General features: G+C 52.6%; 3 protein-coding genes across 14 annotated transcripts; 2 read left to right on the top strand and 1 right to left on the bottom strand.

Moving 5' to 3' along the window:
* Nucleotides 1-1,373: 1,373 nt before the first annotated feature.
* Nucleotides 1,374-17,482, bottom strand: IL11RA (interleukin 11 receptor subunit alpha). Of its 9 annotated transcripts, none has more exons than XM_043565120.1 (14): nucleotides 17,373-17,482; nucleotides 14,338-14,437; nucleotides 13,965-14,025; nucleotides 13,070-13,239; nucleotides 12,819-12,933; nucleotides 12,399-12,431; nucleotides 12,148-12,314; nucleotides 11,310-11,473; nucleotides 10,373-10,514; nucleotides 10,002-10,121; nucleotides 9,793-9,889; nucleotides 9,458-9,540; nucleotides 5,758-5,851; nucleotides 1,374-1,719 (listed from the first exon to the last, which is right to left on the bottom strand). In XM_043565120.1, exons 2-14 carry the CDS (start codon nucleotides 14,435-14,437, stop codon nucleotides 1,560-1,562), a joined length of 1,506 nt encoding a protein of 501 aa, XP_043421055.1. In that variant the 5' UTR covers nucleotides 17,373-17,482; the 3' UTR covers nucleotides 1,374-1,559. The 9 variants fall into 9 exon arrangements, with proteins under 9 accessions (XP_043421055.1, XP_043421056.1, XP_043421058.1 ...); XM_043565121.1 differs by lacking the exon at nucleotides 17,373-17,482 and adding an exon at nucleotides 15,643-15,786; XM_043565123.1 differs by lacking the exon at nucleotides 5,758-5,851.
* LOC122474275 lies at nucleotides 2,795-4,886 on the top strand. Of its 4 annotated transcripts, none has more exons than XM_043565138.1 (4): nucleotides 2,795-2,904; nucleotides 4,246-4,313; nucleotides 4,544-4,603; nucleotides 4,724-4,886. In XM_043565138.1, the coding sequence occupies exons 2-4, from the start codon at nucleotides 4,267-4,269 to the stop codon at nucleotides 4,878-4,880; spliced, it is 264 nt and encodes an 87-aa protein (XP_043421073.1). In that variant the 5' UTR covers nucleotides 2,795-2,904; nucleotides 4,246-4,266; the 3' UTR covers nucleotides 4,881-4,886. The 4 variants fall into 4 exon arrangements, with proteins under 4 accessions (XP_043421073.1, XP_043421072.1, XP_043421070.1 ...); XM_043565137.1 differs by lacking the exon at nucleotides 2,795-2,904 and adding an exon at nucleotides 3,772-3,872; XM_043565135.1 differs by lacking the exon at nucleotides 2,795-2,904 and adding an exon at nucleotides 3,840-3,947.
* Nucleotides 6,722-8,443, top strand: CCL27 (C-C motif chemokine ligand 27). Its single transcript, XM_043565134.1, has 3 exons — nucleotides 6,722-7,792; nucleotides 7,936-8,068; nucleotides 8,267-8,443. Exons 1-3 carry the CDS (start codon nucleotides 7,723-7,725, stop codon nucleotides 8,409-8,411), a joined length of 348 nt encoding a protein of 115 aa, XP_043421069.1. The 5' UTR covers nucleotides 6,722-7,722; the 3' UTR covers nucleotides 8,412-8,443.
* Nucleotides 17,483-18,817: the final 1,335 nt, after the last annotated feature.

Genomic DNA, 18,817 nt, shown 5'->3' with positions numbered 1-18,817 from the left:
CTTGGTGAACCCAGGAAGGGACCTTCTCCAGCTTTCCCTGCCATTTGTCATTGTTCTGGGGAATATGAAGAACTAGGTGAGTCCCACTTTTCCCACTCCTCCCACCCCCAGGTATACAACCACAAAGAGCTGCGGGGAGGAGGAGAAGCCTGGGAAAGAAGGAGGCACTCCTTACTCTGACCTCTAATCTGGAACCAAGCCTTGACTCCTAGTCTTGAGACTCATTGTTCAAATGCCTCCAAGGAAATTACACTGTAAACCTTCCCCTAAAGGGTGACAGTGAAACACCCCACACACACCTTGCCTTGTCCAATCTGATGATTGCTAAGATTCTCAGACCTAAAGATAAAGAATGGAAAATGGGGACCGGGAGGCTACTGAGGAGTTATGAAAGGGAAAAAGGTTCTTCCAGATAGAGACAGTGGATAAAATATGTAGCATAAACGTATCCTACCAACTCATATATTCCAATTCAATTCAGACACTAACCACTCAGAGGTAGTGTCAGATTCCACAAGTTTCAGGGCACAGTCCCCAACATCTGTGCCCCCACTTGTAGGGTCCTCAGGCCAATTGCATTTCTGACCAACTGGCTACAAGCCCAGGGAGTTCCCATAACCCCTCAGGTTCAATAATTCCTTAGAATGACTCATAACAGTCAGGCATGCTATACTTACAATTAGTTTTTATAAAAGATATGAATCAGGAACAGACAAATGAAAAGACACACAGGGCAGTCTGAGAGGGTCTCAAATGCAGAACTTCATGCTCTAATCCCACTAAGACACATAAGGCACATCACCCTCCTGGCATATTAGTGTGTTCACCAACCAGGAAGTTCTATGAGCTTTGCTGTCCAGAGTTTTGTGGGTTTTTAAGTGTTTATTCATTTATTTTGAGAGAGAGAGCTCACGTAGATAAGAGCAGGGGAGGGACAGAGAGAGAGGAGAGAAAGAATCCCAAGCAGGCTCTGCGCCATCCACACAGAGCCCAACACAGGGCTTGAACTCACAAACCGCAAGATCATGACCTGAGCCAAAATCAAGAGTCAGGTGCCCAACCGAGTCACCCAGGAACCCCTGGTGTCCAGAATTTTTACTGAGATTTCATTACGTAAGCATGACTGCATTGTTGGCTGAACTCAATCTCCAGCGCACCTCCCCTTCCCAGAGGTTGTGCAGGCTCAAAGCTCCAGCTCTCCAGTGACATGGTTAGTCTTCCTGGTGACCAGCCCCCAGATGATCCTAAGTCATCTCATCTCTTAGCATAAACTCAGGTGTGACAATCAGCAGGACTCATAAATAACAAAGACACTCCTATTACTTGGGAAATTCAAAGATTTAAAGTCTAACTTTCAGAAATCAGGAACAAAGAGCAGTCAAAATTCTTTATTACACAACAGAAAGGAAAAAATTTCTGGATGTAAAAAAAGAAAGCTTCAGGAGGCCATAAACCAGAGATAACTATAGTCTCACACAGGCTCACGCACACATCACGGGACCACCGTGGATTCCCTTACCTTCACTCTCACTCTTCCACTCACTCTCTTCCACCCAGTCTCACAGTCTCACACAGGCTCCACACAAAGCAGAAGGATTCCTGCAAGCCACACATTTGCTGCTCCCAAAAATTCTACCCATTTGTCCATCTCTATCCATCTTCCATGGCCCCCCGCACAGCACCTCTCCTCTTCTCAGCATACTGATTTCTTGGTCTCCCCTGGAAAGTAAGTAAGCAAATGGTAAGATGAGGGGCAGAGGAGGGATCAGGGAATCTGTGAAAGAGACTGTGAGTTCAGGTCAACACCCAGGTCCAAGTGTGTCTGTGAACCTGACAGTGTACATGTGCCAAATGGGTGTGTCCTTGTGATTATGTGTCCTTGTGTACTGTGGGTTTACCTGTGCATTGTGTATATTCCTGTGCAATCTATACATGGGCGTGTGTAGTGTGGGTGTTCCTGTGTCCCATGTGTGCACCTGTGTGATATAGATGTGCCTGTGTCCCCAGTATTCCTACATGGGTCAGTACTCTGGCTGCCCTTCTCTCTAGAGGCTCTATCTCCTTTAGCCTAGGTTTCCAGAGGAAGAAAAGGAGAGTGCACATGGATGGGAAAGAGAGGAGCATTAAAGCTATGACCCTGGACACAGGCATCCTGAATTCTAGTCAGGACTATGGTCTTCCCACCTTAAAGCCCCTCAAGCCCTAACCCCTACACCCACCCACCCACCCAGCTCTGAATGATGCCAACAACTCTGAGGACTCTCTTGGTGAACCAACACCAATTCCCAGGAACATTTTTGGTGCCTTTTTGCTGCTACCTCCTCCTCAACAATGGCTACAAGGTGCTGTTGCCTTGTGGGTGGGGGGTGAAGAGTAACCAGTCTCTACTTCTCCCAATCACTTGCTCCATCACCTGGGCCTCCACTCACCATCTTACTCCCCTTCTCCTTGCCAAGCTCCTCCCCACAAGGAAGCCCCTGAAACAGGTTCCCAGATATGGTCCTCAGTTTCTGCCCCTCACACCAGGGCCTGCCAGGAAGCTGGGTTTCACGGCTGTTCCATTCCTTCTGATTCCAGGTTCACTGTGCTGAGAGGTCACCAGCTCTGTACACCCCAGAACAGCCCTCGATGGACCACATCATCTGGAAATCGCAGAACTCTGCAAAGGCAAGCCCAGCTCTCCCTTAGCCCTGCCTTCTCCCTCAGAGCCCCTGCCCAAGACACCTGTGACCCTGCCTCTCTTTCCCCTAGAACAAGTACCACAGTCATTAACCCATGACAGTCTCAGAGGGAGCCCCGTGAATCATCGAGGCTCTGAGGAACAAAGGACCAGAAGAGAGGACCAGCCTTCTGGCAACTCTGCACCAGACCTGACCCTGCCGGGACAGGGCCTGCAGTGTGAATGTGAGTCTAAGTGTAAGCAGGGATGAGTGTGGCAGGAGCACAGCTTCTCCTCCACACCCAGACTGTAATGTTTCCAATAAGGCCCAACTAGTACCCACGGATCTGTCTGCCATCTTGTGGCCCAAGCATAGGAAAAGAGGTATGAGACAGGGAGAAAGAAGGTGGGATGAGGGGAGAGAGTAGTTGTCTCCATTCTCCACACTTCAGCCTGAGGGAACTTTCACTTCACTTATTTCTGGTCACTCTCTCCCTTACAGTCCAGCTAGAAGGCTCCCTTCCTCCATCCCCAGACCAACTGGGGCAGCTATGTCCAACGTTTCATAATGGGTTAATTGCTCTTTCTGGACTCTACTGCAGCACCCTCTGTTGCCTCCATCCAGTGTGCTGTGTACTGTAATAATCTGTATTCTCTACTGCTGTATACCCATTCATAGCATGATACATTTGCTGAATTGAATGACAGTAGGAACAAAAATCACAGGAAGATAGCTTTCAGCTCAGAGAGGAAGGGTTGTAACCTTCTGACCATTAACGAGGCCACTCACACAAGTACTCCCGCAGCCTGCTCCATCTAGGCTGGGCCCTCTCTGGAGACCTATTCCTCCTCAGACCCGGGTCATACAAGTGGAATAAGGCAGACAAGAAAGACAAGTGGCAGGGCAGAAGCCAAAGAAAGAGGAGAGAGGATTGGGAAAACAGTACTGGATTGCGTCCCAAAGCTCTTTTCTTGCTCCCTGGTCTCCAGGGAGAGCTACAAAATCTGACTCTATCCCTGTAAAACAATGTCCTGTGCTCCACATCCTAGTAATAAGGCCCGACTCCGCCCCCTTAGGATAGATAGACCCTGGCTCCACCTCCAGTGTGTCACTGTGACTCCGCCTCCGTTGAAGGAATGCCCTGACTTCGCTCCTTCCGGGTAATAGGCAAGCCCCACCCCTGGTGCGCGACGGAGTCCCTATGACGTAACGGTAACGGTCTGTTTCCGGGGTGGAGCCAAGGAGGGCGGGAGTTTAGGCTGCGCCGACCCCTCAGCCCCCCTCCAGGTGATCCCCACCCCCGAAATCCTCACCCAGGGCCCCGAATATCCCAGGTCCATGACCGCAAAGCCTTTCTCCCTGATCCCCTAAATGTCCCAGATCCCCGAGGTGACCGACCTCCTAATTTCTTAACGTCTGGTGCCTCCCAATTTTTCAATCCCCCACCCTATCCCGTTGTGGCAATTGAGGCTTCCGGGGGGCACCTGCCTCAGATTACCTGAGAACAGGTCAGACGGGTCCTGAGAATGACAGAGAGGGGGACATGGGGTTGGAGAATCCTTGACCCAATCATGCTGCTCCCCAGGAGACGTTCGGAGCCCAGGACATGTCGGGATTGAGGAGATACGAGGTGGCGCTGGAGGCGGAGGAGGAGTGAGTGGAGGCGGGTTCTGCGGAGGAGGAACCTAGCCGCTCCGGGGTGGGGGAGGGCGCGAGTTCTCTGCGGGCGGGAGGCGTGGGGCCCCTCAAGGGGCGTGGGCTGCGAAGGGAACCGCCTCTAAAGGGCGGGGCGGAGCCTTCCTAGAGAGGGGCGAGGCGTCTGAACCGCAGAGTCTGTGGGGTCAGCCCCGCCCCCCCCGGCCGGCTCTGCCTTCTCTCCGCAGGATCTACTGGGGTTGCTTCTACTTTTTCCCCTGGCTGCGCATGTGGCGGAGGGACAGGAGGTGAGGGGGCTGCGACGCCGCGGACCCGCCCGGGGCATACGAGGCTCAGCCTCGGGGGACGGATGGGGGTAATCTGGGAGTCCCCTCCTTGCCTTATGCCAGTGTCGGGTTGCCCTGCAGCTCGGCGCATCCGCGGGAGCAGAAGTTGGAGCCTCTGCGAGGCCTGATGAGCTGTCTGTCAAGCGGACTGGGCCCTGCCCCCCAGCGCTCGGGTCGCGGCCTCCCTCGCCGCACCCCCGCCGCCACTGCCCAGCCAGCCGGTGCATTAAAGATTTAAACCGAAGTCACCATGCTGCCCTCCTGACTCTGCCGCCGCTGCCGCCATTCGGTCTGGGAGCCCCTCTACACGCCTGCTTCTCGTTACTGACAGGGCCTCCCTCCCTGATTGGGTGCCCTTCCATATCCAGGCCCCCGTTATTCCTCAGGATCCCTCATCAGTATCAGGCCTCCCATTACTGTCTTTAACTGCCCTCCACCACCTAACCTCCCCACCCCTCCCTGTAAGTAGCCTATATGCAGAGAACTAAATAGTCCTGTCCTGGTCTTTTCTCCCACCCGTATCCCCACATAGATGTGTTCCACTTCCCTCCTAGAAAGGACTTTGCCAGGTGTCTGAAGCATCTTCTTTGTCTGAGAGTGAATCTAAAATATTTTAAGCCCAGGGTTGTAGGAAGTAGGCAGGGAGGGGAGGGGAAGATTCTTAGAGGCTGACTCCCTCAACCTGCCACAGGGGAATTACTTGGGACTGTTGGAGATCTTTCTTACAGTTAATAACCCAACTTTTGGCTCCTCCAGTCTTTTCCCGGGTTTAAAGATACTTGGCATCAGCTTACCTAACAGTTCTTGCTGTGTCCCTAGAACTCAAAGGCCACTGCTCCCTGCCACCCCTTTCTATCTTGTCATCTAGTTAACCTGAGACCCTCTAGGTCCTAAAGTGCTAAGGGTGAGGGCCTCCTGGTGGGCCTGCTTCTGTTAGGAATTGGTTCCAGCATCAGAAAAGGTACCAGAAGATTAAGTTAAAGAGACAGCCCAGTGTATGGATGAGGGCAAAGCTAACTTTTAGCCTGGGGCTGCCCCTGCCACAGCAGCTTGTGGCTGGGGAAACCACTTGGCCCTATCTTTGGAGAAGCCAAAGGGGAGAAATGGGTACATACCCAAAAGAACTCATTTCTTGCCTTCCCAGGTGTCTGGACCGATTGGTCCAGAAAAGACCACAAAGTATATGGCAGACAGCCAGCTGATGGAGATCTGTAATAAAACAATGACACCTCAAGAGCTGCACCTGAGCTCTGGGGTACATGTCCGGACTGGAGGGTGGGAGAGAGACCCTAAGGCCTCTGGTACTATCAGTTCAAGATGAGTGACCTCTGGGTTGTGGCCACCTTCAAGAACAGACCCAGACTCTTGAGCCATTTCCTCACAATGTCTACATCAAGAACCCTGTCAAAAGTGGAGTACCCTGTCAAGCCCAGGGCCTACACCTCACCAGGACACTATCAGAATTCCTGAGTATTCACAAGACAAACTCCAGGGAAAGACCTTCAAGCCTCACCCTGGACAGAAGAGAGGAGAAACTTGAATTGTTCAGCATGGGAGGGGGACTAGTTCCTACTCTTGGAACTGATGGTCCCTCCTGATTGTTTCAGCAACCCTGCAGCAGAAAGGTGCCCAGGATAGGTTTGGGTCCCTATCCCAAGAGAAGGCCTGCCCCATAGAGGATAGCTGGCCACAGAGCAGAAGGCTGCACAAGGCACCCCTGCAACAACCAGATAAAGTCTGGATTACTGGGTTATGACTCAGTTTATGTTTCGAATACAGAGCAAGACTTGAGGGTTGAAATCCCCAGACCAGGAGTGGGAAATTCTTCAAGGTGCCAGGGGCACTAAACTTAGCAACTTGCCCCCACCATAGGCAGTTCCCAGCTTCCTTGAAAGCACAAGAAGAGGAGGAGAACTTTTGTTTTAGAGGGTCAGGGGAAAAAGGGAATTAGGGCTGGTTAGAGGATAGGAGAGAAGAGACAGGGAGGAGATGAGAGGTTGGGGCTTTAGCAAGAGGATGGGATGCAGAGAGTAAGGGTTGGGGCCTGGGTTGGGGCAGGGGTGGTATTACAGGACCTGGCTGGGGAGCAGGGCCTGGCTGGAATTTGAATAGAACAAAAGAAAGCTCATTGAGCTCTTGAGTCTGATGTCTGCATAAACCAGAGACTGATTCTGGAAACCCCAGGCACCCCTCCTGGCAAGAGGATGGCATTTCTGGGATAGGACTAGGCAAAAACAGGAAGGTAAGATTTCTTGGGTCTTTTCCCTGTTTGACATCAGCAACCTGGCACCAAAGAACTTTACCTTCTTTCATCTTTCCACCCCATCCTTCCTCCCTGTCTCATCTCCCTGGGAAAAGCAGCCCCTACTTCATCATCCCCAAGGTACCCCAGTACCAAAAAGGGCCTTGTCCCGGCTTCTCACTCTGGATGTAACTGTTCCAGCCAAGACTCATCCTCAGCCAGAAGGACTTGCTTTAGGGACCCATTCTCATCAATTTCTCCTGATAAGACAGGCAGGCTAGGACAGGAAGTATATAGAGGGGAAGATGAAGGCAAGTTGGTGCTGGCCTGCCCTCTGCTCCCACCCCACCCAAAATTCCCCTATCAGAATTTGTGTGTGTTCATATGATTGTGTGACTGGATGATTGTGAAGACACAACTGTGTGGGAGTGGGACTTTGAGGCCAACTGGGGCTCTATGATTCTGTCCTTGGTTGTCTGACCATGTGAGGTTGACTGAGTGATTGAGGTGTGACTATGAATGTGACTATGGGTATATGAGTATGAATGTCCATCATGGATACCACTGTGGATCCTTAGCCGCCCTTACTTGGCCACTGTGTCATCAGCCTTCACATCATGCAGTACCCCTCTCTCCAGCTTCTCTGTCCAGGGCTTAGAAGCCATGGGAAATGGCAGCCCTAGAAGAGGAAGGGGTCTGTGGCAATTAGGGCTCAGGAATGTCACAGGATGAGCAATACATTTTCACCTGCCTCTGACTCACCTGGTGCCCCAGGTAAAAGGCACCCAGATAAAAGGTAGGGGAGGAGGAGAAGAGAGAAGTATCCAAGCTGAGCAGCATGAAGGGGCCCTCACTCACAAGCAGCCTCCTTCTGCTACTGCTGCTGCTGACCCCAGACCCTGGAGCAGGTGAGTGCTTGGGGGTCTAGAAGGCCAGGGATTTGGGTAAATGGGGTGGAGGGAAAGGGACCCAGGAAGTCCATCCTCCAGCTGTCTGATAGAAGGGTTTGGGGTTAGGAGTCCTCTGAACACATGGCCCCATTGTCCCCTAGCACTGCTACTGTCACCCAGCATTACCTGCTGTACTCAGCTCTACCGCCAGCCACTCTCGAACAAGCTACTAAGGAAAGTCATCCGGGTGGAACTGCAGGAAGCTGATGGGGACTGTCACCTCCAGGCCTTCGTGTGAGCTCTGACCCTGCCCCTCATATTGACCCCTGACTCTGACCTCAGTCCCAACCTGATGCTGACCCCAACCCCAGCCCCAGCCCCAGTTGCTAATTCTGATGCTGACTCAGGTTTTCATTTAGCCTTTGCCCTAACCCCTGGACCCTAATGTCATCTCCAAGCTATGACTATGGCTTTGCACCTTTCCTTTCCCAGGCTTCACTTGTCTCGACGCAGTGTCTGCATCCATCCTCAGAACCGCAGCCTGGCTCGGTGGTTTGAGCGCCAAGGGAGGAGATTCCAGGGTATTCTGCCTAACCTGAATTTGGAGCTGATAGGGAAAATGGACCAGGGGCCCTAATAGCCAAAATAATAAAGCATCATTGGATAATAGTCTCTGACTGTGGTCTCCAAGTTCTATGCGTTCTCCTGTGAGCCCTGAATCTGAAGCTGGGTGACATGTCAATAAACAGAAGAACCTCTTCATTCTCTTTATTCACATCTTCACAAACCCCTCCAGGGGCAAGGTCAAGAGCCAAGGACCCACACATACTCCCCAGGCACCTACATGCATAAATTTAGAGAACACACATTCCCTACCTCACATACACATGGGCACATATGGACACAAACGTACTCATCTACACACATTACTCTGGTAGACCTCCAACTCTGAGATGAAATCAGACGTCTGGACACTTCCAGCTGGCAGGTTGGGAACACAGAGTCTCATAGAAATGGGCTCCAAACAGAACTTCCAGCTGAGGCCACTCCCTGCCCCCCTGCCTCCATGGGGATCTTTCCTGCCTGGGTTTTATCTGTCTGTCCATCCACACCAGCAAGACAGAGTTACAGGTGGAATCAGCTGAAGCCCTCCTGGGTCATCTACAGGTTTGGAGCTCCTAGAAGAAGCAGGAAGCAAATCAAGGGAGATAATAGGACTGGATCTTGGCCCAGACACCCTGAGAATGAAGGAAGGGACCCAGCTCTGAGCCCAACACTTCAAGAATGAATAGGGGTGCCCAGCTCTGATTGAACCCCAATACCCTAAAGATGAGGGAGTATAACTAGTTCTAGGCCCAGGTACATTAAGAATAAGGGAGAGGACCCAGCTCTGATCCAAGATACCCCAAGAATCAGGATAGATGTCCAACTCTGAGCTTAACACCCTGAAAATAAGGGGCCCATCTAGGATCCCCAATACTGTGTAAGAGAAGGAAGAGACTGCATTCTGAGCCCAAGGACTCAAGAATGAAAGTTCCATTCCTGAGCTCAGACAGAAGAATGAAGTGACCCAACTCTGATTTCCAACACTCTTACAATGACTAGAGCATCTGGCTCTTAATCCAGACACTCAAAATGAGGGCACACATCTCCATGTCCAAACCTCCTAGAGGTCCTACTCACCTGGAAGTTTGTCCACTGGAATCACTGGAGCCAAGAACCCAGGCTTTTGGGGTCCATCCTTACCATCTGGTCTCAGTCTCAGCCTAGAGCATAAAAAGGCAGCTGTCTCCCTGACAATGGTGGGGCATCTGTCTCCTCCAAAACAGTGTATTAGTAAAGGGTCAGGAGAAAAATCAGTGAAAATAATGAAGTTGGGGGTTGGAGGGAGTAGGGGAATCATTCCAGAATCATAAATTTTTCAGTGGGAGATCATGAAGGGTGGGAATGGGTTTGGTCTGTGGGTATTAGAGCATCTGTGTGGGATCAGAATTTGAGAGCCAATGGCAGTTACTTACCAGAGCCCCAGTGCCAGGGCCCCAGCCGCCAGTCCGAGGAAAGAGAATATTCCCAAAGATGCCAGCACCGCTACCTGCTCCAGGGGGTCCCTGTGGTCTGGGGGAGGGGAGGGTCACATGCCACTGTGAGAGTGAGGCTGCCTAACCAAATCCTTTCTCTCTGGGGCTTTCCTGTCCTCTACAACCTTGGTTCACCTGCCCAAGCTCACCAAGTGGCCGTGGATCTGGCAAGAGGGAGGGCCTGGGGGAAGCGGGGCAGTCTGCCTGAGGCTCCTCCTCCAGCTGCTTGTGTGGCTGGCCCCCAGCTGGTATCTCCTTTGGCAGGGGCCCTGAAGGGAGGGGAGACCTGAGAAGAATTGCCCACACGAGGAAGAGCGGGGGAGGGTACCCAGGAGGTGGAAGCTGAAAGGGGAGAGCCAGCTTCTGGGGACCTAACAGAGGTGGAAGCTGAGGGGCAGAGCTTAAGCGAGGGCGGGGCCGCAGGCAACCCAAGCTGAAGCGAAGAAGACCCATCCAGCTGACAGAGACTGTGGGGCCGGCTCTCCGCCCATGCCCTGGGCTCAGGGGCTCAGTCTCTCACCAATGCTTGGAGTCCCCCAGGCCTCGGGGCTCCAGGCACTCCAGGTGCCAGCATCCAGAAAGTCCCGGGCACTGACTCGTACAGCATGGGGCAGCCCAGCCACAGCATCCGTGATCACTTCCTCCAATCCAGCTGGCTCCACCTGGGAATGAAGATGGTTCCTTGGCCCATTATCCAGGTTGTAAGTGCCAAGACTACCTGCCTTCCAGACTCAGTTAGCAAACAGCACCCCTTCCTCCCAGTCCTGTCCCTGTCAGACTGCTGGAGCCATCTGGCCTCATGTGGGGTGGCTGGTGGTGTCAGGTCTACACCTAGTGTTTGAAAAACAAAAGTACATAGTGGTTATGTAGACAGGCTGTGTCATCAGACTGCCAAGTTTCAAATCTTTGCTATATCACTTGGGCTGCTCTGTGCCTCGGTTTCTTCATTTGTAAAGTAGAGGTGAATGTACCTGAACAAGATAATGCATGTAAAATGTGTAGTATGGTGCCTGGTGAGCAGACAGTGCTCCATAAATATTGGTTATTACCTGAGGCAGCTGCTCCCCTGACTTGATGCTAGCCAATCTTTAACATCTCCAGAGGTGGGAATTCACTATTATCTTCATCTGGGTGTATGAATGTTTGTATGAGGTTGTGCCTCTGGGTGAAAGGCACTCCTTTTCCTAGAAAAGTTATTTGTAAAAAGCCACTCCTGTCTTCCCACGGATGGGTTTATGTTAGAGTTACAGCCCCCCAGGGCAGAGGCTAGGCCTGTCAGGCCCTGCTCCAACCCAAGCACCCAGCACAAAGGCTGGCCCATGGACAGCACTGTATGGGGGGAGGTTACAGGACTTCAGTGACCTGCTAGTGTGCCAGAAAGTAATGAAGAATAACCAGGAACATGAAACCAGAGACAGAACCTATAGCCCCAGATTGGGACATACTCCAAGTCTCACCGTGGACCAGGCTGGATGCTGCGCTGGACGGTACTGCAGTCGGAACTTGAGCAGAAAGTGGGGCTGGCGGGGCCAGGAGGCTGGGTATGTCCAGCTGGCACGCAGGCGGCGGGGGTAGCCAGGTACCGACTCTACTTGAAGCCCCTGAGGTGGGTCAGGGCGCACTGAGGGGAGTGGAGACACAAAGTCAGGACAGGCAGCAGGTACCCATCCCTTCTCCCCACTACCTCCTAAGGGAAGGTGGGTGCATGCCTAAAGGTACCTGAGGGAGGCACTTCCAAGGGGTATAGGGAAATCTTAAGCTTGACCATCCATTGGGCTCAGGACTTGTCTGTCATCCCTATTATAAAATGAGCTGAGATCTAGGGACAGGTTTTTGAAGTGTTTGTTTAGTGAATTAAAGAGTGATTTTGCTTTCTATTCAAGGAAGAAAATTAACCAGCCTAAATTTCAGCTAGAGCTTTAGTTCCCCCCTCCCACATACAGATCAATAGGAAAGAGAGACCAGCAAGGGCTTACACCAGGCAGGGAGGACATGAGACATGGTGGGCTTCAACACAGGGCTAGAAGCAAAGAGGCAACTCTGGGGCTAGGAAGCCAGGAGGGATAGTGGCAGCAGCCTCTAGAGACTGAAGTAACTCTGCCTGCTGGGCTCTGATCTCTTTGGCTTTTTGGTCTCCATGGGGGCTATCTGTATGTTAAAATGGGGTCTATGTCAGGAAGGAAGTATTTGGGTACTCTGACAGTGGGAGGTTCTGTGTTGGACTATCTGTACTCTGGAGTCCATTTGGGGTCTCTGAGGTGGGGATCTGAGGAAGCAGTAGGAATGAGTACTCACAGATGCTCTGCAAGCTCACATCCAGCAGGCGTGTACTGGCCCCTAGGGGGTTCACCTCAGTCACATTGATTCGGTACTGGCTCCAGAATTCTGCCCCATGGACTACACAGCGGGAAGCCCCTGGGGGATCCTGTGGGCATGGCCAGGGCCCTGTGGATGGACTCATCCTAGGAGGGAGGATGTGATCTTGAGCTTGGAAAGGCTCACTGCGGGACCTAGCTGGAGCCCCCAGCCTCTCTGTTATGTCCTACCTCTGGCCATCAGCTCCTGGTACTGTCTTCTTCCTGGCAGGGAAGGGTGCCATCTGAGTTCAGGAAGGAAAAGAGGATCCTCCCTCTCTCTAAGGCCTTCCTCAAGATCTCCCTCACTGCCCCCCATACCCACGTTGTGCCTGCACGCCCAAATGTATAGGCACAGGGGCGCTTGTGGCTCAGTCATTTAAGCATCTGACTCTTGATTTCAGCGCAAGCCATGATCTCACAGTCATGAGATCAAGACCCATGTCTGGCTCCACACTGACAGTGAGATTCTCTCTCTCTCTCTCCCCCTCTGCTCCTTTCCCACTTGTGTGCATGCTCTCGCTCTCTCTCTCTCTCTCTCTCTCTCTCTCTCTCTCTCAAAATAAACATTAAAAAAAATGTATAGGCACACACACCCAATCATGCACACACCTGTAGGAGGTGAGGTAGCGGGTGGGTAAACCGCTGACCTGACTGGGGCTCCAAGTGCAGGAGAAGTTCTCATAGTCAGCTGCTTGGCAGGAGACAACAGGGCGGGCTGGGGGGTCTAGAGGCAGAGGGTACAACCAGAATCTGAGAAGTCCCGAGGTCCTCCCCATCCCAAAGGGCTTACTCAGGTCCTGGACTCCCTCCAAGAGCCCCTTATCTCATCACTGCCACCCAATACTCTCTCCCCAACTCACAGCCCAGCTGTAGGGTCACAATGCCCTTAAGTGCACCATCCAGGGTCCGGCAGATGTAGGTGCCTTCATCAGTGCTGTCTGCCCGGGCCAAGACCAGTTCATGCCCTAGCCCAGAGTCAGGTCCTTGGAGCAGCCTTGTCTCCCCATCCCGAAACCAGGACACCGGGGCGCTGGGGGTGAGATGACGTATGATAGAGGGAAGATTTAAAGTGTAAGCCATGCCACAGCTCTCCATCGGCTTCTCATTGTGCTTGCAATAAAAACCAGAGTCCTTTTGCTGGCTTACAAAGCCCCTGGTGATCTAGCCCTTGCCTTCCTTTCCTTCTTCAGCTCCTCTCTCTCTCCCCTTCACCCACCACAATCCAGTCACACTTGTGTTCTTTCTGTTCAAGAGTATTGAGCTCATTCACACCTCAGGGCATTTGCACTAGCTGTTCCCTCTGCCTCTTTCCTGACCTTCAGAAATTAGCTTCAATATTACCTCCTCAGAGTAGCCTTCCCTGATTACCAATAAAAAGTAACCAACCAGTTATCAGTTATCTCTTCCACATCACTTTCTTTTGATTTTCTGCCCTGCAGGTACTAGTACCTGGCAAGTACCATACTTATTTGCTTATTGTCCATCTGCCCTACTAGAATGTAACCTCTGCAAGGGCAGGCTTCTTGCCAGGCTTGTCCTCTGCTGGATCCCAGAGCCTAAAATAGACCAGGGACTTGACAGGTGCTCAATACATGTTGGTTGAAATTTTCTGTTGAATAAGGATGGTTTGAGGATTAGGATAGCTAGAGAGGTGAGAATTATAGACACAGGGGGCAAGGATGGGAGGGACATGAGGACTGGACAGAGTAGGAAAGGGTCATGAGTATCAGCCCAATAGGCAGATGGGGCACTTACCCAGAAGTCACTCCAGGGCAACACAGTGTCATGGACCTGCCAGGCTGCCCATACTGGACCCCTGTGGAGGGCACATCTGAGGAGAGGCTCTTTCTTCCTTTCCCTCTCTCCCATCCCAGCCCCCACTCAGTGAGCACAATGGGGTAAGGGGGCAGACTTTTAAGCCCTGTGTGTGTGTATGTGGGGGGGGGTCATTGGGTCAAAGCATCATGTTATAATCTGGAGACAGATGTCAGAAGACAGGGTAGAGAGGGAATGTTGCCAGGTTTCATGTCAGGGGTTGGGGAGTCATAGACTAAGCATGGAAAGGGCCCACAGTGAGGGTGGCAAGTCACAAGTCGGAGTTAGAGTCACATAGCAGGATTCTTCTCACCTGGGGGGCCCCAGGCCTGGGGGCAGGGGGAGGAGGTGGACACCAGGGCTATAGCCACGGCCACCAGGACCCTGCTCAGCCCTGAGCAGCTGCTGCTCATCTATGGGGAGAGAGGTAGGGTCAGCAATCCCCCATTCCCAGATTGGAGGCTAAAGCCTGCCTCTTCCTCTTCTAAACTGTGATGTTCTAGGAAGAAAACTAAGGTACCAAATTGGGTAAGGATATCAGAAAACATTAGGGGATCTGATCTAAGTCTCCTTTCCACCATATACCCAGTGCTGCGTGTGCATGCACACACACACACACACACACACACACACACACACCCTCACACCCTCCATCTCGGTGCTGGGCCTAGGGCCCAGAACAAAAGCCGGAGGCGACAGACTGTGCCAGCAGTCCCCCCACACACACACCACTCTTGGCACCCACCCCTGGCACCAAGTGCTGGCACCAGCGCAGTCACTCCCATTAACTCCTCCAACCCAGCTGTTGGGAATTCCAGTGTCTACCCCCACCTGGCCCAGGACTACTCTTTGCCTCTGACTGACCTGAGACAGCCTTCATCACCCTTGGGTGGAGGGCTGTCATAGTAGGTCTGAGTCCACTCTGTACTCCTACCATGAGGCCTAGCCCTGCTGTGGCTGCCAGGCCTCTTCTCTCCTGGGCCTGGCTCCTTGGACCACTCATCTGGGCCTGACTCTGGAATCTTGTTGGTCTTGAGCCTGTGAGGCTGGATGGGGCGAGGGTGCAGGCTGAGACTGCAGAGTTAAGCAGATCCAGATGCCTTGGCTGCTGCCAGAGGCTGGGGGCGGGCGAAGAGCCAGGAGATGGAGACAGGGTGTCGGGGAGGGGAGAGGAGGCTGAGAGGAGCTAGGAGCCTGCAGGGAAAGGGGCCTGGAGTGGAGGCTACAGAACCAGGAGATGCTCAGAGATCAGGACTGGGAGGTGGTAGGGGCTCAGTGAGGCAAAGGATGGGCTTGGGCAGCAGGGAAGTAGAAGGGCAGAGGGAGTAAGCAACCATGTGTATATGGAGGTGGGGGTGCTAGGAGAGAGGGATTCTGGATGGGAGAAGGGCAGGATGAGAAAAGCAGTGGGGAAGTGGCCATGCGGACAGGAGAAGAAGCAGAAACAGAGAGGGCCCAGGCAGGCAAGGGCTCCAGGAGAGGAAGAGCACAGATCCCTCTCAAGTAGAGCAGAGTAAGGGCCTCCATGTGTCTGTCTGAATGTGTCTAGTGGCTCACCCCTACCCACTCCCCCACCCCCCACCCCAGAGAACATTTACCCTGCGCAGCCCCGCCCTACCTCGGTGATCCCAGTGGTTGAGTGTCCATGGCCTCCAGGACTTCCTCCCACCAGCTACAGCACCCGTCTCAGTTCCACTCAGTTCTGGGACCCCAGAATCATCCCCTCCTTCCCTTTCCCTCCCCCCGCCCCTCTGGGCCCTAGAGCTCAGCCGCCCTGAGCTAGGCCCCCACCTCCCTCTCTCCTCCTCCCTCCTCTCCTTTCACCCCCCTCCCACCCGAGGCCCTGGGAAGGGAAGAGGCCTCCCCCCAGTCTGGAAATGAAGCCACAGGCACAGCCAGGGCTAGCAAGAGGGAAAGGAGGGCTGCTTATATCCCTGTCAGGGAGAGATTCCCTATGTTTTCACCCAGCCACATTCATGTGTGGACTTAATAGACACAATCAATAAAAAGACACTCCCTTGAACACATGTGGACATAACCAAATGAAAAATCAGAGATTCATGCCCCACTCTTTTCACTCCCCAGTAAATATTTCCTTAGGGCATAGTTAGCTGTTTTTTGAGGGGAAAGGAGGCCCCAGGTTGGGGGATATAAAGAAAATCCAGAGTCCAGTTCCTCCGCCCCGGGACGTTCCAGCCATTTCTCACCTCCCCCTCCACTCTTTGGGCCCCAGCACCAGGAAATGCCTTTGGTCCCTTGGTGCCAGATACATAAGACCCACACTTACCCTCAGACACACACTCTCAGATACAGCCACTCACAGTCACATGGATACACTCATTGTCACTCAGACTCATACCCTCACATAGATACACAGATACTTAGCACTCTGCCCCTCCAATGGGGTCACAGCACTCCCTAAAAGAAAATCTTCATCATGGTTTGAGTCCCCTCTTCTAGGGAGCTCTTAGTATGGCAAATCCCACATCTCATCACTGCCCCAGGCCCCCACGTAGCCAAAAAGACAAAGGTGAACAGGGAAGTCAGGCATAGGGGCACAGAGATGCACAGGACATGAGAAGCAGAACTAAAAAGCAGATACACAGAGATACCAGGGGAGACAAAGCTGTGAAGAGACACAGAAAATGACAGCTCTAGGAAAGCAGTAGTAGGGAGAGAAAAAGACATATAAGGAAACTGAGGGAAACAGAAAATAAGGAGCAGTAGACCAATGACAGGGACTCTAGAGCACAGAAAGGAAGGGAAGCCAAGTGTGTTGGGGTGAGTCTGTCTTTTCTGGACATTAAAATAGAAAGGTCAGTCCCACTGACTATTGAAGTTGGTCCCCAAGTACAACACAGCTCCACTTCTAGTCTAACACAGGACACAGGACACACACATAGTACAACTCTCACTCTTGCTCTGCTACTGCTGAAGTCACACAATGGTACACACAAACCCAGCCCCCGACTCTCACACTGGCAGACAGTCTTAAATCCCACAGAGACCTTCCCAAAATACATTCCCCATGTGGTCACAGGCCCTCTCACACAAACACACAACCCAAAAACTGCACATTGACAGAACACATAATCCCACACTTGCACAGCCACATGCAGACTCAACCACACGCACACTGACACACGCAGTCATATTAACTGCCAGTTGCACCAAGTGACACTCAGTTACAGGTCCACACACTGACATCGAGACACACACACACACACACACACACACACACACACTGTCAGTCAATCACTCCAGGCCCTTCAGATCGTACACTACCCTGCCCCGCCCTCTCCTGGCAAGGCTTCCTCCAATACTCCCGCCGGCCCCACCAGGCCTCACCTTCTGCGGCCTCCGCCGCCAGCGCCCTCCGCCCTCGCCCTCTGCCCCGGCCTCTACTCCCTCTCGCCCCGGGGCCCCCGCAGTGGGGGCGGCTCCACCCAGGCACCAATGGAAGGACAAGGGTGAAAAGGGGGAGGGTCTGGGCCCATTGGAGCCTCCAACTGCCAATCACCGCCACCCCACCTCTGCCGGACACTTCCTGTCCCGTCCGGGACTGAGAGAGACGGAGTCTGGAGTTAGATTCCTAGGTCCTTGCCAAGAGTCCTGTCCTGGGACCGCAGGACTGGAAGTTTTCAGGCCCCTCTTCCTTCCATCAGTCCAAAAACAAAACCTCAGGTTCAGTGGCTCAGGAGCCATTGGGCAGGTGACTGGAGGAGCTGTGGTACCCCTGACTCCAGATAAGGACTTGTGTGGTGCGATGGTTCTGAAAGTTTGCCGAACACTGTGGTTTTAAAATTGCCAAGCCACACTCCAAACCAATTAAATCCGAATCTCTGGAAACTGGCCTTGGCATCAGTGTTTAAATTTCCCCAATGATTCCAAAAGGCAGCCAAATCGAGTGTGGGGTCCGGTGTTTGTGTAGGGGTATGCCTTAAGAAACCAGCCAAGGGGCGCCTGGGTGGCACAGTCGGTTAAGCGTCCGACTTCAGCCAGGTCACGATGTTGCGGCCCGTGAGTTCGAGCCCCGCGTCGGGCTCTGGGCTGATGGCTCAGAGCCTGGAGCCTGTTTCTGATTCTGTGTCTCCCTCTCTCTCTGACCCTCCCCCGTTCATGCTCTGTCTCTCTCTCTGTCCCAAAAATAAATAAACGTTGAAAAAAAAATTTAATAAAAAAAAAAAAAAAAAAAAGAAAGAAAGAAACCAGCCACTCACCCAGGGTTCACATCCACTCCCCAGTCACTGGGACCTCAAGGAAGATGTGTACCATGTCTTTCTGAGCTCCTTCCAGAGACTCCAAGTCCCAGACCCTACCTGTTCAGGGTCTCAAGAAAAAACCCTGGACTGGAAGGCAGGCAGCCAAGGTTCTCCTGGGCCAAGTCATCACTGTCTAGTCTTGGCATGATAGCCCCTGCCAAACTCAGGTCCCTTGAGAGAAGATGAAGATAAAAAGCCTCTGGCCATCCTTGCATTGCTCACAAGCCCTATCCTCACCTAAAAGTTTGGAGGATACTAGGTGGCATCAGGTCTCCTGGGTTGCATGCCCCATTACTGTTACAGTATACATTCTTGCCAAGGAAACCATCCAGAGGAGAGGGAGTAGAACCCAGGGTCCCTCCAAAAACCACCCCCTCCTTCTAGGTGCTGCGGCTCCTAACTCTGATAGCCCCTTCCCTGCCAGAGCTGTTTTTTTCCTTTCTTCCCCTGCAATGACTGGGGCATATGGGGAACACAAGTGTGCAGAGTCTGCACATATATACTGCACGTGAGAGTCTAGAGAAGGACACA

This window comes from Prionailurus bengalensis, chromosome D4 (genome assembly GCF_016509475.1).
Source record: "Prionailurus bengalensis isolate Pbe53 chromosome D4, Fcat_Pben_1.1_paternal_pri, whole genome shotgun sequence".
Classification (NCBI taxonomy): Eukaryota; Metazoa; Chordata; class Mammalia; order Carnivora; family Felidae; genus Prionailurus; species Prionailurus bengalensis.
The sequence above is the reverse complement of the archived record's forward strand: the minus strand, read 5'-3'. Positions and strand labels throughout refer to the sequence as shown.

Bases quoted from the DNA above. Each gene is read 5' to 3' on its own strand.
- LOC122474275 (XM_043565138.1), top strand. From the start codon at position 4,267: ATGTCGGGATTGAGGAGATACGAGGTGGCGCTGGAGGCGGAGGAGGA. The intron at 4,314-4,543 runs GTGAGTGGAGGC...TTCTCTCCGCAG, and splicing joins GCGCTGGAGGCGGAGGAGGA to GATCTACTGGGGTTGCTTCT. The intron at 4,604-4,723 runs GTGAGGGGGCTG...GTTGCCCTGCAG, and splicing joins ATGTGGCGGAGGGACAGGAG to CTCGGCGCATCCGCGGGAGC.
- CCL27 (XM_043565134.1), top strand. From the start codon at position 7,723: ATGAAGGGGCCCTCACTCACAAGCAGCCTCCTTCTGCTACTGCTGCTG. The intron at 7,793-7,935 runs GTGAGTGCTTGG...ATTGTCCCCTAG, and splicing joins GACCCCAGACCCTGGAGCAG to CACTGCTACTGTCACCCAGC. The intron at 8,069-8,266 runs GTGAGCTCTGAC...TTCCTTTCCCAG, and splicing joins TGTCACCTCCAGGCCTTCGT to GCTTCACTTGTCTCGACGCA.
- IL11RA (XM_043565120.1), bottom strand. From the start codon at position 14,437: ATGAGCAGCAGCTGCTCAGGGCTGAGCAGGGTCCTGGTGGCCGTGGCT. The intron at 12,432-12,818 runs GTGTGTGCATGA...CTTCCCTGCCAG, and splicing joins CGCTACCTCACCTCCTACAG to GAAGAAGACAGTACCAGGAG. The intron at 5,852-9,457 runs GTGAGTAGGACC...GTTTTATTACAG, and splicing joins TCCAGTGGACAAACTTCCAG to ATCTCCATCAGCTGGCTGTC.